The sequence below is a fragment of the Pseudophryne corroboree genome, chromosome 3 (genome assembly GCF_028390025.1).
Source record: "Pseudophryne corroboree isolate aPseCor3 chromosome 3, aPseCor3.hap2, whole genome shotgun sequence".
In the NCBI taxonomy this organism is placed as follows: domain Eukaryota; kingdom Metazoa; phylum Chordata; class Amphibia; order Anura; family Myobatrachidae; genus Pseudophryne; species Pseudophryne corroboree.
The window spans coordinates 322880197-322895005 of NC_086446.1; the positions used below are offsets into that span (position 1 = coordinate 322880197).

At 44.7% G+C, this 14809-nt stretch overlaps 1 protein-coding gene across 1 annotated transcript in view; it reads right to left on the reverse strand.

The window, feature by feature from the left end:
• Positions 1-3317: 3317 nt before the first annotated feature.
• The window catches only part of CCDC47 (coiled-coil domain containing 47), a 70610-nt gene continuing 59118 nt past the window's right edge, over positions 3318-14809 (reverse strand). Inside the window, exon 13 of the mRNA XM_063959513.1 lies at positions 3318-8252. Coding sequence (XP_063815583.1) covers positions 8172-8252 — 81 coding nt within the window. The 3' untranslated portion in view covers positions 3318-8171. The remainder of the gene's footprint in view (positions 8253-14809) is intronic.

A 14809-nucleotide genomic window follows, 5' to 3' on the forward strand; every position in this document is an offset into this window, starting at 1 on the left:
CCCAGCATCCTCTACGGACTACGAGAAAAAGATTTACCGGTAGGTTTAAAATCTTATTTTTCCATGACTTGTTTTGGGGTTGACACAATTTTTGAACATATTGCTAATTGAAATTTGGTTATAATTGGATAAGTGTTCTTAATGTGTGTACTCGTATTGAAATATACGTTCTGGTAAGAACTTACCGTTGATAACGTGATTTCTCTTATGTCCACAGGTATCCACAGGATAACATTGGGATATTGTCGAGCGACAGCGAAAATGGCACCAACACGGTCACGAGCTTTCTGGCCTCCTAGGATGCATTGGGGCCTCCACTATATAGTCCCGCCCACTGACTCAGTCAGATCAGTTTTTTGCTTGGTGCGGCAGGAAGCCGCATGGTCACAGGGCTGCTGTGAATAAAGCAGCCTAAAGCTTTTATTATTTTATTTTTTATATAGACTTACTATATTGTTTTTTTAGAGCGACTTCTCTTAACAGTGTCTTAAACGCATATTAGAAAGAGTCGCTCCAACAACTCCCCACCGGGTCGCAACAACGCTTACCCTCGGGTATCAGTGCTGTCTCGACGGGCATCTGTGTCGGATGTTCTAGCAGGTCCAGCAGACGTAACCAGGCTGTGGCCGGAGCATGGGGAGACAGTGAGTCTATGGACGTCCTCTTACTAGAGGGGTCAGGACACAGCTACACTGATTTGGTGGAGACTACAAACAGTGTGTTGATGCACCGAACATCTCGAGTGTGACAGCGCTACGCTCCGGGGATCATAGGCGCCAGGACTAGGTAGAGGCCGCGATCCGGGGAGTTTAAGTCAACAGGGGGATTCAGACACTCTCCTGGCCGTCCCTCCTCCGAGTTCATGGCCAGTTCCCGCGTGTCTCTCGTTTCATGAATTGAATGACCTCACTTCCGGCTCAGACGCTGCCACGTGGCTCTTTTGGTGGTTGAACCAACTCCTGTTTTTTTACTTCGCTGAAAAGCGAAACAGTTTGCACACAAACCCTCATAAGTGACCAATTGATTCATATCAATTACCCCTGACTTACAAGATAAGCATGTTAGGGCTATGGGAGTGCTTGATAAATTCTCCTCATCACTTTTGCAGCTCACAGACATGATAATAATCTGTTATTGACTACACAATTTTGTGACTGAAAAACACCCTATGTCAGTATATAGAGGTGAGATCAATCTGACCACAGTGCACCTGATTTGAGGGTCAGAACAGGACTGACATTACACAGAAAAGTCAGCACACATACTAGCAGTCAGTCACGTTAAAGCATTAGACATTGTCATATGAGAATACAACCTCCATAACAACTTATACATAAGTAGGAAAATTGCACTGTTTTAACTGGCTCTTTTTTCAACATAACATGCAGAAAACACAGTAATATACAGGTCTCATATGCAATAGGTACTAAAAATTAACAATGCATACTAAGAAGTAGAGAGAACTTTTAGTACTGTATACCCTGCCTCCGTAGAGCGGGATACAGGGAGACTTACCACACTTCCATATCCAAGCAAATACGCTCGTAAGACGCTGAGTGGATTCAGACGCTACTGGTGTACACTGCCGCTCTTGATAACTGATAACGGACACAGACGCTCACCAACGGACACGGACGCTGAGCGACTTCCACGTGTATGCAGACGCTAAGGCCTGCGACTCGGTCTGGCGGGTTTTATATCCAGTGTGAGCAACCGCAGCGTCTAAGCTGCGACCGAGTACCCTCGTGGTAGCGTCTGAGCCGGAAGTGAGGTCATTCAGTTCATGAAACGAGAGACACGCGGGAACTGGCCATGAACTCTGAGGGACGGCCAGGAGAGCGTCTGAATCCCCCCGTTGACTTAAACTCCCCGGATCGCGGCCTCTACCTAGTCCTGGCGCCCATGATCCCCGGAGCGTAGTGCTGTCACACTCAAGATGTTCGGCGCATCAACACACTGTTTGTAGTCTCCACCAAATCAGTGTAGCTGTGTCCTGACCCCTCTAGTAAGAGGACGTCCATAGACTCACCGTCTCCCCATGCTCCGGCCACAGCCTGGTTACGTCTGCTGGACCTGCTAGAACATCCGACACAGACGCCCGTCGAGACAGCACTGATACCCGAAGGTAAGCGTTGTTGCGACCCGGTGGGGAGTTGTTGGAGCGACTCTTTCTAATATGCGTTTAAGACGCTGTTAAGAGAAGTCCCTCTAAAAAAACAATATAGTAAGTCTATATAAAAAATAAAATAATAAAAGCTTTAGGCTGCTTTATTCACAGCAGCCCTGTGACCATGCGGCTTCCTGCCGCACCAAGCAAAAAACTGATCTGACTGAGTCAGTGGGCGGGACTATATAGTGGAGGCCCCAATGCATCCTGGGAGGCCAGAAAGCTTGTGACCGTGTTGGTGCCATTTTCGCTGTCACTCGACAATATCCCAATGTTATCCTGTGGATACCTGTGGACCCAGCCAGAGAAAGTACTTTGATGACATATGCAAAAATGTCATGCTTCAGTAAAAATAAATTTGTTTAAAAAAAAAAAAATCCAATCTATTTTTATTCGGTTAGTGAATTTAGCATTGAGGGCTGTGGCATATTTTGTTGACATGAAAATGTCATCATGGTCATACTGACACTGATGAAATGTTGACAAAATAGCCCTTGAGGTGACTTACCTGGTCCAGTTCCAGTGGTGTTTGCCGGATCCAGCAGTGACGTCCTGAGGACTTCCAATTCTGATTTTGCATCTGGTGGTGAGTATTACTAACCATAACCCTCCACTGCCGCAGCCCAGCCCAAACCCTCCGGTCCCAACAGAAAGTTGACATTACACATTTAAAAATTCTGCAGATGCCGGCATGTTCAATGTCGACATAGTAACCGTTGATACTATGGTGTCAACGTTAGAACTACATCCCGACATTGAGTAACCACCCTTCCATGCACAACTGATGACCCCCCCTGTCCTTCATATGAAAAGATTGCATTTATTTGTATTACATATGAATTATGTAACACCTAAGCACCCCCCACAAGTAGACAAACCCACTTTTTCTCTCCTCTTCATAATTCATCTCCCATTTTACGCACTGCTGAGTTCTCCTATAACCTTGTTACAGATTTATGATGTGGTCTAAATAAGGACTATAAAAAGGTACTACCCCCTTTGTATGCACTCCAGGACTTTATTAAGCACTGGCTGGTACAATGTGATGCTACGCAGTTTTCTCAATTCTTTTCAGAAATCATTTTCAATTTTCCCAATAAAAATAGATGAATCTGCCCACTTACCAACATAAAAACACAAAGAACAGTAATTGTTATTACTTTCATTTTAATGTTCACTTGCCAGGTAAAAATCATTATGATGGATAATAGCTGCCATGCATCCGCAGAGGCCACATAACCTCACATGAGGAAGGAAATAGAACTTTTGCAGACAGAAGTCTAATCACATCAAGGTAAAATGTACAACAACCAGCACAAACTGTCTGTAACAAATTGTATTTTAATGCAGCAACTGGATGTTGGGTTCCTGAGTATAAAAATTTATGATCACCTTTCATTTATTGCAAAACACTTTCACTCCTCAATCTGAATCATATATTGAGCATTCTTAAATAAAAACAAAACAAACATTCAGGGTAAGAAATTAGTAGCTTATTAGTGTGAAATGAACTGGTTAGAAAAGTCACCAGGTGTGGTCTGATAAATGCAGCCAGCCTGGATCCCCATAACAGTGGGCCTAATTCAGATCTGATCGCTGGGCTGCTAATTATGCTATCAGATAGTTGCCACCTACAGGGGGGAGTGTAAATTCGCCGTGCAAGTGTGCGATCTCATGTGTAGCTGAGCTGCAAAAATTAACTTTGTGCAGTCTGTGCGCAGCCCAGGATTTACTCCTCCAGTGCGATCACATCAGACTGATCAGGGCCGGAGCAGACGTCAGACACATTCCCTGAAAACGCTTGGGCACACCTGTGTTTTCCCAAACACTCCCAGTAAACACTCAGTTGCCACCCACAAACGCCCTGTTCCTGTCAATCACCTTGCGAACGCCCGTGCGATCTGATTTTTCGCAGCATCCCATCGCTGACTAGTGATGCCCGTTGTTACTGTCCGACGCGCGTGTGCACTGCGGGGCATACGCAGTTAGGATTCGATCGCCCCCTGTGTGAAAAACGCATAGCAGCGATCAGATCTGAATTACCCCCAGTATTCAGTAACTCCTGGTCTAGAACACGCAAAATATCATGCAATTCACTCAACATATGGCAGACTTTAGATTAAGTTGATGAACAGCACATTAAAGCCATTAAAATGGGGACTTCTACTTTCATAATACACATTTTTTGGCTTATCCATGTTGGCTTGAACCTTATACTAACTACACAGATATACCATTATAACTTCATTCTGTGCTCTTCAACGGTCTCTTCATATTAATCAGGCAGAGTTGGTTGTCCTCTAATAAGACTTCCAAAACTGGTCTCAAAAGAAAAAGAAAAAAAGCACAACCTACAGTAGTGTTGGTTAGACAAAAAACAAAAAAAAGCTGACTGATATATTATTGAAAAGTACAGAAAATATAAAAAAGTTGGTTTAGTGAAAGCAGAGCATGTACATACCAGAAAATGTAACTCCTCTTAGAACTGAATTATCCACCACTATTAGATTGAATTGTCTTACACTATGGGGGTTATTCCAAGTTGATCGCAGCAGGAAATTTTTTTAGCAGTTGGGCAAAACCATGGGCACTGCAGGGGGGGGGGGGCAGATATAACATTTGCAGAGAGCGTTAGATTTGGGTGGGTTATTTTATTTCTGTGCAGGGTAAATACTGGCTGCTTTATTTTTACACTGAAAATTAGATTGCAGATTGAACACACCCCACTCAAATCTAACTCTCTCTGCACGTTATATCTGCCCCCCCTGCAGTGCACATGGTTTTGCCCAATTGCGAACAGAATTCCTGCTGCGATCAACTTGGAATTACCCCCTATATCCTTATAGTCACACAGGTTAGGGCATCATACACGATCTAAAGCAGTAGCTTTAACCTCATAAAAGAATCACACTGGCAAAATCCTCAACACTTTTAGTTTCCAGCCATTACTTTATACTGTATATAGGGGGTCATTCAGAGTTGTTCGCTCGTTAGCTGCTTTTAGCAGCATTGCACACGCTAGACCGCCGCCCTCTGGGAGTGTATCTTAGCTTAGCAGAATTGTGAAAATAATTCTTAGCAGTTTCTGAGTAGCTCGAGACTTACTCCTACACTGCGACCAGCTCAGCCCGTTTCGGTCCTGGTTTGACGTCACAAACACGCCCTGCGTTCGGCCAGCCACTCCCCCGTTTTATCCTGGCACGCCTGCGTTTTTCCGCACACTCCCAGAAAACGGTCAGTTTCCACCCAGAAACACCCACTTCCTGTCAATCACACTCCGATGACTTCAACGATGACAATTCTTCGTTCGGACGTGAGTAAATCTACTAAGTTTTGTGCTAAAACACTTAGCGCATACGCACCATGCGCATTTTTGCCTTAATCGCTCCATTGCGAAAATCGGCAATGAGCGAACTCGGAATGACCCCCATACACTGATACAGTGCATCCTTGCATAGCTTCTGATTTACTTGCTTTTACCCTTAAGGGGGGAATTCAATTCGCCGTAGTAATTTACCACGGCTAGTTAACCACCCTGGGGTTTTTCAATTGTCCCCGAAGCCAGCACTGATTGGGAATTTTATTTACGTGCACGAGACAGGCGAAAAAAATCCCCAATAATATGCTCCATTTTCACGGATGCATAAACACATAGGAGCAAACGTATCACAGATCCTGTGTGCTGTCCCCGAAAATTTAAAATTGTCAAGTGCCAAAAAAATGATTCTAATAATTATTGTTCATTTGGTGCATTTGTTGTATTTTGCCGTTAAACTTGTTTTTCCCCTGTGTATAACCCTCACCAGTAGTGCTATAAGAAAACATGTTGTAAAATACTTTTATTAAAGAATAAAGAGAATATTGGTCTCATTGAGATCAGGCATTTGCTTTGATTGTAAAAGCAAACTAAAGCTTACTGATAATTCTGTCCAGGTGGACCACAGCACACGTGTGCATGGGTTACAATTGCAAGGGCTGAATAATGTTATTAAGGATTAGAGTTTGAATATGGGTCAAGTTTAGCAGCAGTACAATGTTGAGATAACAGTTGCTGTGATGTCACATGTTCCCAATACATGGATTGGCTAGATTCAGTCCACAAAATGCCAGCCTCATTATAATCCATACACGCAAGCTTACTCCTGTCCCCTGCAGGTAGGCAGTCTATCAATACTAATTGTTTTGTTTTATATAGCTTTCACAAATATCTTACAATAACTTAAAAATACTATTCTTTATATTATATCTATAAAATCTTGTGGAACAGGTTAATAAACTCTAAAACCGAAGTATAAACTTTAATCAGTATTAAAAAAACAAACAAGACTTTATTCCTGTACCTTTCATTGGGTAAAATAAGAAAAATGTACTTTCTATGTCATGTTATGGTTGGATTTGTACATTAAGTTATTGGCGGTATTACCTAAAATAACAGTGCAGCGGTTTCCATCTGGATTACAGACTGCCTTTAACTAAACTATGGTAGAGCGGTGGCTAGAACAGCCTCATCTGGGAGACTATGGTAGAGCGGTGGCTAGAACAGCCTCATCTGGGAGACTATGGTAGAGCGGTGGCTAGAACAGCCTCATCTGGGAGACTATGGTAGAGCGTTGGCTAGAACAGCCTCATCTGGGAGACTATGGTAGAGCTGTGGCTACAACAGTCTCATCTGGGAAGACAGCGTGAAAAAGTGTCCCCTAGTGGATGAAAGAGAAAGTATCTCCGATAGGTAAAGTCCTTAGCCAGGGTGATGGAACATTAGCAGGAGCACTGTGAGTAATGGAAAAGTGAATGTGTTTAGGCATTACAGTTAGAAGCTGGGGCAGGTGGTCATAAACTGGATACATTGGTTTAGGCCTTGGCTGCAGAGTTATTAGTGTGTTGTGTGCTGGGGAGGCATTTTGGTATAAACCAACAAAATATAAATATCCTCTCTTCGTGTGACTTCAGCAACAGTATCAGTGTCATTTAAAGGAGAAAAGAAAAGAAGTGTTGAAGTCTAATATTACAGCCATCCCACCTGCAAGGCCTCCTTAAAAACAATCAAGATGGTCAGGTAAAAGACAGTCTGAGTGTCTAGTGGAAGTTTGGACACCGAACCTTCCATATTACTCAGAAAAAGTATGCATGCTATCTGCAGCCTTATTTGGGGAGCTGTCCAACAGACATCATAGACCCTGTAACAAAGAAATTAGAGAAATATTTCTAAACTTTATGAAACCCAAGATAATTGTGGGTCCAATTTTTAAGCAGGGATGGAAGAATGATTTTCTGTGGTTTGTGTCTGAGCAAAGCACCACTTTCTCCTAACGTCAATGGCTTAGTCCTGTATGCAGGCAAGACTGGTGCTCAATAAAAGTATAAGCTGACGCTTTATAGTATCTTTCCAAACCAGTTTCAGTAGAGAAGCACAGGAACTAAACAGAACACTGTTACAGGTTCTTGCAGAACATAGTATACACGATATCTATATGTATAGTAGGTGAGACATTGTGCAGCATATTAATTCACTAGGGACATTACCAAGGCCTCATGTCAGGGAGGTCAATAGTTCCTAGGGAATTGGTATGCTGCAGTCTCAAAGTTATTATTTCAGCCCACTAAATGTTTACTCCCCCAATATGTGCAGGGGACACTTTAAAATGTTACCAATACACGAAGCAGCCCAGACCTGAAAACCCTTATCTCAGCATTACTTGTGCACTAACCAAGAATATGTGCTTTTTTACTCATTGGCCTTCATGAGCCCCTTATCCTACCATTTCTGGGTGTTTGGTCAACCAAAAATATGGCTAGGAGGTGTTCAGAGACTAGGACACCAGGCCAGCAGAAACATGGATGATATTTAGCCATATAATGCAGTATATTGCAACAGGGAACAGCAGGCAATGAAATGGTTAATAGTTTTCTACTGAGGTTCTGCTTTGTCCCCATTGTCATGGTCTAAGCTGCAAGTGGGTGGGAGTGGGGTACGATGGAACAGACTCTGGAGTAGCTAGACCCATTACATGGCCTTCACTTTAATCTGCTTCATTTTCATCTGTTTCTTCTCCATCTTCTTCTGTTCCCTGCGCTGGGCAGCTTCCTGGGAAAGATGTAGGAAGAAAAATAAATAAATAAAAAAAAAAGTAGAAAAGAAAAATAATAATAATAATAAATTAAGTGTTGTATATATGTATATATATATATATATATATATATATATATATATATATATATATATATATATATATATAAAAAAGGATTAGGATAATGAACTAATATTAAAAAGCAATTAATTTTCTCTATAGGCAATTGCGCTCTGGGGGTTTGGGAGGGGGGGATTTCAAATGTTTATTACTACACAGGCCATAGAACATCAACATTTTACTATTTTTATTGCATTAGGATTTGGTTTACAATGGTCCTTTGACTTGAATAAAAATGAACATTACTAATAAGATATAATTATTTCTGCTGCGGGGTATACTGGGCTCCACAAGGATAGACATAGGGGTGTAGAGTAGGATCTTGATCCGAGGCATCAACAGGCTGAAAAGCTTTGACTGTTCCCAGAATGCATTGCGCCGCCTCCTCTATAACCCCGCCTCCCTGCACAGGAGCTCAGTTTTGTAGTTGGTGCCGCAGATAGCAGGCACATAACAGAGGGGCTGCTCTGGGCAGCCCTGAGAAGAGCTTTTTAGAAGAAAAGTGAAGACTTCAAGGGCAGCAGCAGTGTGTATATACCGTCACAAAAGTTCCCAATTGAGTCCACGGGTGCTCATACAACAAAAGAAGAAAAGAAAAGAACAAACATAGTGTACTCTATTTTTCACATATAATCCAATGAAGTGTATATAAGTAATTACTCGTACCCCACGGATTGGTCTACCGCTTTACAGGTAGACAAACACACTTTTCATAGGAGCTGGATATCACCAGTCTGGACTCTCTTCTATCAGGGTCTCCTTACAGATTATATCCATACCAAAAAAAGGAAAAAATTCTGATAGTGCAACACCGTTTTACTACTTTAAAATAAACTTTAAAACAAAATTCTGGGGGATATGAAATGGTCTCTCACCAATGGAAATGGTCTACCACAAGAGCAGACAAAAACAGCACGTATTGTGCATCTTGATGCCTTGATAAAGACACAATACGTGTTGAAACGCGTCGGCAGGAGGACTGTAGGAGGGGAGACGGTGTGGAAACCTTTCCATGTGATCTGGACGGCCGGTTCCAGGTACGCCTGTGTTTGACATCTAACCTATGCTGTTTTTGTCTGCTCTTGTGGTAGACCATTTCCATTGGTGAGAGACCATTTCATATCCCCCAAAATTTTGTTTTAAAGTTTATTTTAAAGTAATAAAACGGTGTTGCACTATCAGAATTTTTTCCTTTTTTTGGTATGGATATAATCTGTAAGGAGACCCTGATAGAAGAGAGTCCAGACTGGTGATATCCAGCTCCTATGAAAAGTGTGTTTGTCTACCTGTAAAACGGTAGACCAATCCGTGGGGTACGAGTAATTACTTATATACACTTCATTGGATTATATGTGAAAAATAGAGTACACTATGTTTGTTCTTTTCTTTTCTTCTTTTGTTGTATGAGCACCCGTGGACTCAATTGGGAACTTTTGTGACGGTATCTACATAGAGTGCCTGGTGACACTCTTGTTTTTCTCCAGTTTCAGACCAGAAGGCTGCCTCTGTGGCGCACGGCAGTTTGTTCAAAGCATCTTTCTCAAGCAGTGTGTATATGTCTTAACATTCACTGCTGCAGCTCCATCTCTCCCCAGCGGCGCTGTACACTACCGAGCCCTGGTTGCCGGGTAACTACAGCAGGAGGCTCCGGTTTTCTTCCATGGTCAGGCACACACGACGGGGGCTCTCCGGGGTCATGTGGCCGCGCTTCGGGAGGTGGTGAGTGGGTTCCGCTTGCGGGACCCGTACTTTATCGCGATCCGGCGCGGTCAGTGGGAGGCGGGCCGCGCGCGCTGGCGGTGGACACTGTAGCAGTACAGGCGATCCCATTAGATCACCAGGGCATGGGTGCAGGTCAGGTTTTCCCTTAAAACCATTTTAACAGTAGCCCACAGTACCCGGTGGTTTTGCCAGCAGGGGGATAAGGCTTAGACCTGGAGCCCCTCCACCAGCCCCAGGGCACCTATTTCCCGCAAATGTTCCCGCCCTGGAGCTGCATATCTGTCTCTTCCTCACTCCCTGTCAGTGTCTGGGCGCCATTTCTCTCAGCTACACTGTTCCTGGGACTGCTTGGGCAAATCCTCCTGTGTAAAGCCGCCTGGTTGTCAGCGCTGTGACTTTAAATGATACTTAAGTATTCTACCTGCCTATTAGACAGTGTTAGTTAACAAAGAGTCCATTTAGTCAGGGTTTCTAGTACAATTACCCTGTGATATACATCCAGTTCTTACTGTGCAGTGTTATATCTATTGTCTACAAAGCTATACAAGCTGGTCCAGTGCAGTATTAGTGTTAGTAATAACCTCTGCATTGTACAACTGTGACTATGTGTGTGTGCATTAGCTTGCTGAGTGGTTTCCATTTCGTGTCTCTCACTCAACTTGCTATCCCTATATTCTATAACCTGAGGGGGCTTGGTGCGTCAGGTTTTATATTTATATAGGATTTCACAAGATATACTTTAATACGTATTTTTCTCTGTGATTTTAGTCACCATATCTCTCCTATATCTCTGCTTGTGCTGACTACACTGCGCAGGGGTTTGGGTAAGAGGTATTGTGCTGCTGATAATTGTACTGTGTTACCTAATACTGCAAGTTATATCATGTCTGCTTCTGAAGGTAACTGTTCTGGGGCGGAACACACTGCTTGTGTTGCTGAAGCCACAGATCTATATGGGGAGAATATAGCAGCTGTGGGCTCTGGTTCTGGGGGCTCCTTGCCCCCCCAGTGGGATTGTGGCAACGGAGGTCCATAATGACCCACCGTGGGCTGCTTTTTCCACGCTTCTGCATACGCTAGTTACCCCCTATGCCGGTACAACCGTATGTGGTCCCTGCAGCTTACCCGCCGTGGGCGGACAATTTATCTGCTCAATTGAAGAAGTTGAACCAGTCCCTGACTACTAAAAAGTCTGACCCTCGCTCGCCTAAGACCAAGGGGTCCTCTAAGCGAGCTCTTATCTTCTCACAATCCACTGCTGTCACTGACACCTTGTCTGATGAAGATGGCACTTACACTGACCCCACAGATTCTGACTCAGATACGGCTGATGAGGAGGGTAGTTCACATGCGGATGTTCCTGATCTTTTGGAGGCTATTAAGTTGATTTTACAGATTACGGATGATCCCGAGCCATCCGTCCCTCCTAAGAAACCAGATAGGTTCAAGCGTCAGAAGGTGGTTAAACAGGTTTTACCTCACTCTGACCACCTAGTGGATATACGTCAGGAACCTTGGGAAAACCCAGGTAAGAAGTTTGTGCCTCAAAAAAAGATGCTGGCTCGCTATCCCCTCGCACCAGGGCTGTCTAAAAATTGGGAAACGCCTCCTCCAGTAGACTCGCATGAAGCTAGGATGGTGGTCTCCACAGCTCTACCTGTCACGTCTCTAAAAAAAGAGCCTACGGATAAAAGTGTGGAGGGTTGTCTGAAAGCGATTTACACCCTCACGGGTGCTGCACAAAGGCCCACTATTGCAGCGACATGGGCTGCGGAGGCTATTGAAGCATGGGCCTTGGAGTTAGAAGCTGAAATCTCTTCTGACCATGCTAGACAATGCTTGTCTTATATTGTCAAGCTTCTCGCTATATTAAAGAAGCGGCTTCTGATGCCGGTATCCTAGCAGCCAAGGCCTCTACTACATCAGTCCTGGCTCGCCGGATTCTGTGGCTGAGATCCTGGTTTGTGGATCTGGACTCTAGAAAAAAATAAGATTTTACTCACCGGTAAATCTATTTCTCGTAGTCCGTAGTGGATGCTGGGAACTCCGTAAGGACCATGGGGAATAGACGGGCTCCGCAGGAGACTGGGCACTCTAAAAGAAAGATTAGGTACTATCTGGTGTGCACTGGCTCCTCCCTCTATGCCCCTCCTCCAGACCTCAGTTAGGATACTGTGCCCGGAAGAGCTGACACAATAAGGAAGGATTTTGAATCCCGGGTAAGACTCATACCAGCCACACCAATCACACCGTATAACTCGTGATACTATACCCAGTTAACAGTATGAAATATAACTGAGCCTCTCAACAGATGGCTCAACAATAACCCTTTAGTTAGGCAATAACTATGTACAAGTATTGCAGACAATCCGCACTTGGGATGGGCGCCCAGCATCCACTACGGACTACGAGAAATAGATTTACCGGTGAGTAAAATCTTATTTTCTCTGACGTCCTAGTGGATGCTGGGAACTCCGTAAGGACCATGGGGATTATACCAAAGCTCCCAAACGGGCGGGAGAGTGCGGATGACTCTGCAGCACCGAATGAGAGAACTCCAGGTCCTCCTCAGCCAGGGTATCAAATTTGTAGAATTTAGCAAACGTGTTTGCCCCTGACCAAGTTGCAGCTCGGCAAAGTTGTAAAGCCGAGACCCCTCGGGCAGCCGCCCAAGATGAGCCCACTTTCCTCGTGGAATGGGCTGTTACTGATTTAGGATGCGGCAATCCAGCCGCAGAATGCTCCAGCTGAATTGTGCTACAAATTCAGCGAGCAATAGTCTGCTTAGAAGCAGGAGCACCTATTTTGTTGGGTGGCTACAGGATAAAAAACGAGTCAGTTTTCCTGACTCCAGCCGTCCTGGAAATATAAATTTTTAAGGCCCTGACCACGTCCAATAACTTAGAATCTTCCAAGTCCCTAGTAGCCGTAGGCACTACAATAGGTTGGTTCAAGTGAAAAGCTGATACCACCTTAGGGAGAAACTGGGGACGAGTCCTCAATTCTGCCCTATCCATATGGAAAATCAGATAAGGGCTTTTACATGACAAAGCCGCCAATTCTGACACACGCCTGGCCGAAGCCAAGGCCAATAACATGACCACTTTCCACGTGAGATATTTCAAATCCACAGTTTTAAGTGGCTCAAACCAATGTGATTTTAAGAAACTCAACACCACGTTGAGATCCCAAGGTACCACAGAAGGCACAAAAAAGGGGCTGAATATGTAGCACTCCCTTTACAAATGTCTGAACTCCAGGCAGTGAAGCCAGTTCTTTCTGGAAGAAAATCGACAGCCGAAATCTGGACCTTAATGGAACCCAATTTTAGGCCCATAGTCACTCCTGACTGTAGGAAGTGCAGAAAACGACCCAGCTGAAATTCCTCTGTTGGGGCCTTCCTGGCCTCATACCACGCAACATATTTTCGCCAAATACGGTGATAATGGTTTGCGGTTAATTCTTTCCTGGCTTTTATCAGCGTAGGAATGACTTCCTCCGGAATGCCCTTTTGCTTTAGGATCCGGAATTCAACCGCCATGCCGTCCAACGCAGCCGCGGTAAATCTTGGAACAGACAGGGCCCCTGCTGTAGCAGATCCTGTCTGAGCGGTAGAGGCCATGGGTCCTCTGATATTATTTCTTGAAGTTCTGGGTACCAAGCTCTTCTTGTCCCATCCGGAACCACGAGTATCGTTCTTACTCCTCGTTTTCTTATTATTCTCAGTACCTTTGGTATGAGAGGCAGAGGAGGGAATACATAAACCGACTGGTACACCCACGGTGTCACTAGAGCGTCCACAGCTATTGCCTGAGGGTCCCTTGACCTGGCGCAATATCTAGTTTTTTGTTTAGGCGGGACGCCATCATGTCCATCTGTGGCCTTTCCCAACGGTTTACCAACAGTTGGAAGACTTCTGGATGAAGTCCCCACTCTCCCGGGTGTCGGTCGTGTCTGCTGAGGAAGTCTGCTTCCCAGTTGTCCACTCCCGGAATGAACACTGCTGACAGTGCTAAGACGTGATTTTCCGCCCATCGGAGAATCCTTGTGGCTTCTGCCATCGCCATCCTGCTTCTTGTGCCGCCCTGTCGGTTTACATGGGCGACTGCCGTGATGTTGTCTGATTGGATCAGTACCGGCTGGTTTTGAAGCAGAGGCCTTGCCAGACTTAGGGCATTGTAAATGGCCCTCAGTTCCAGAATATTTATGTGTAGGGACGACTCCTGACTTGACCAAAGTCCTTGGAAATTTCTTCCCTGTGTGACTGCCCCCCAGCCTCGAAGGCTGGCATCCGTGGTTACCAGGACCCAGTCCTGTATGCCGAATCTGCGGCCCTCTTGAAGATGAGCACTCTGCAGCCACCACAGTAGAGATACCCTGGTCCTTGGAGACAGGGTAATCAGCCGATGCATCTGAAGATGCGATTCCGACCACTTGTCCAAGAGGTCCCACTGAAAGGTTCTTGCATGGAACCTGCCGAATGGAATTTTGCTTCGTAAGAAGCTACCATTTTTCCAAGGACTCGTGTGCAGTGATGCACCGATACCTGTTTTTGGTTTCAGGAGTTCTCTGACTAGAGATGACAGCTCCTTGGCTTTCTCCTGCGGGAGAACCACTTTTTTCTGTTCTGTGTCCAGAACCATCCCCAGGAACAGCAGGCGTGTGGTAGGAACCAGCTGTGACTTTGGAATGTATAGAATCCATCCGTGCTGTTGTAGCACTTCCCGAGATA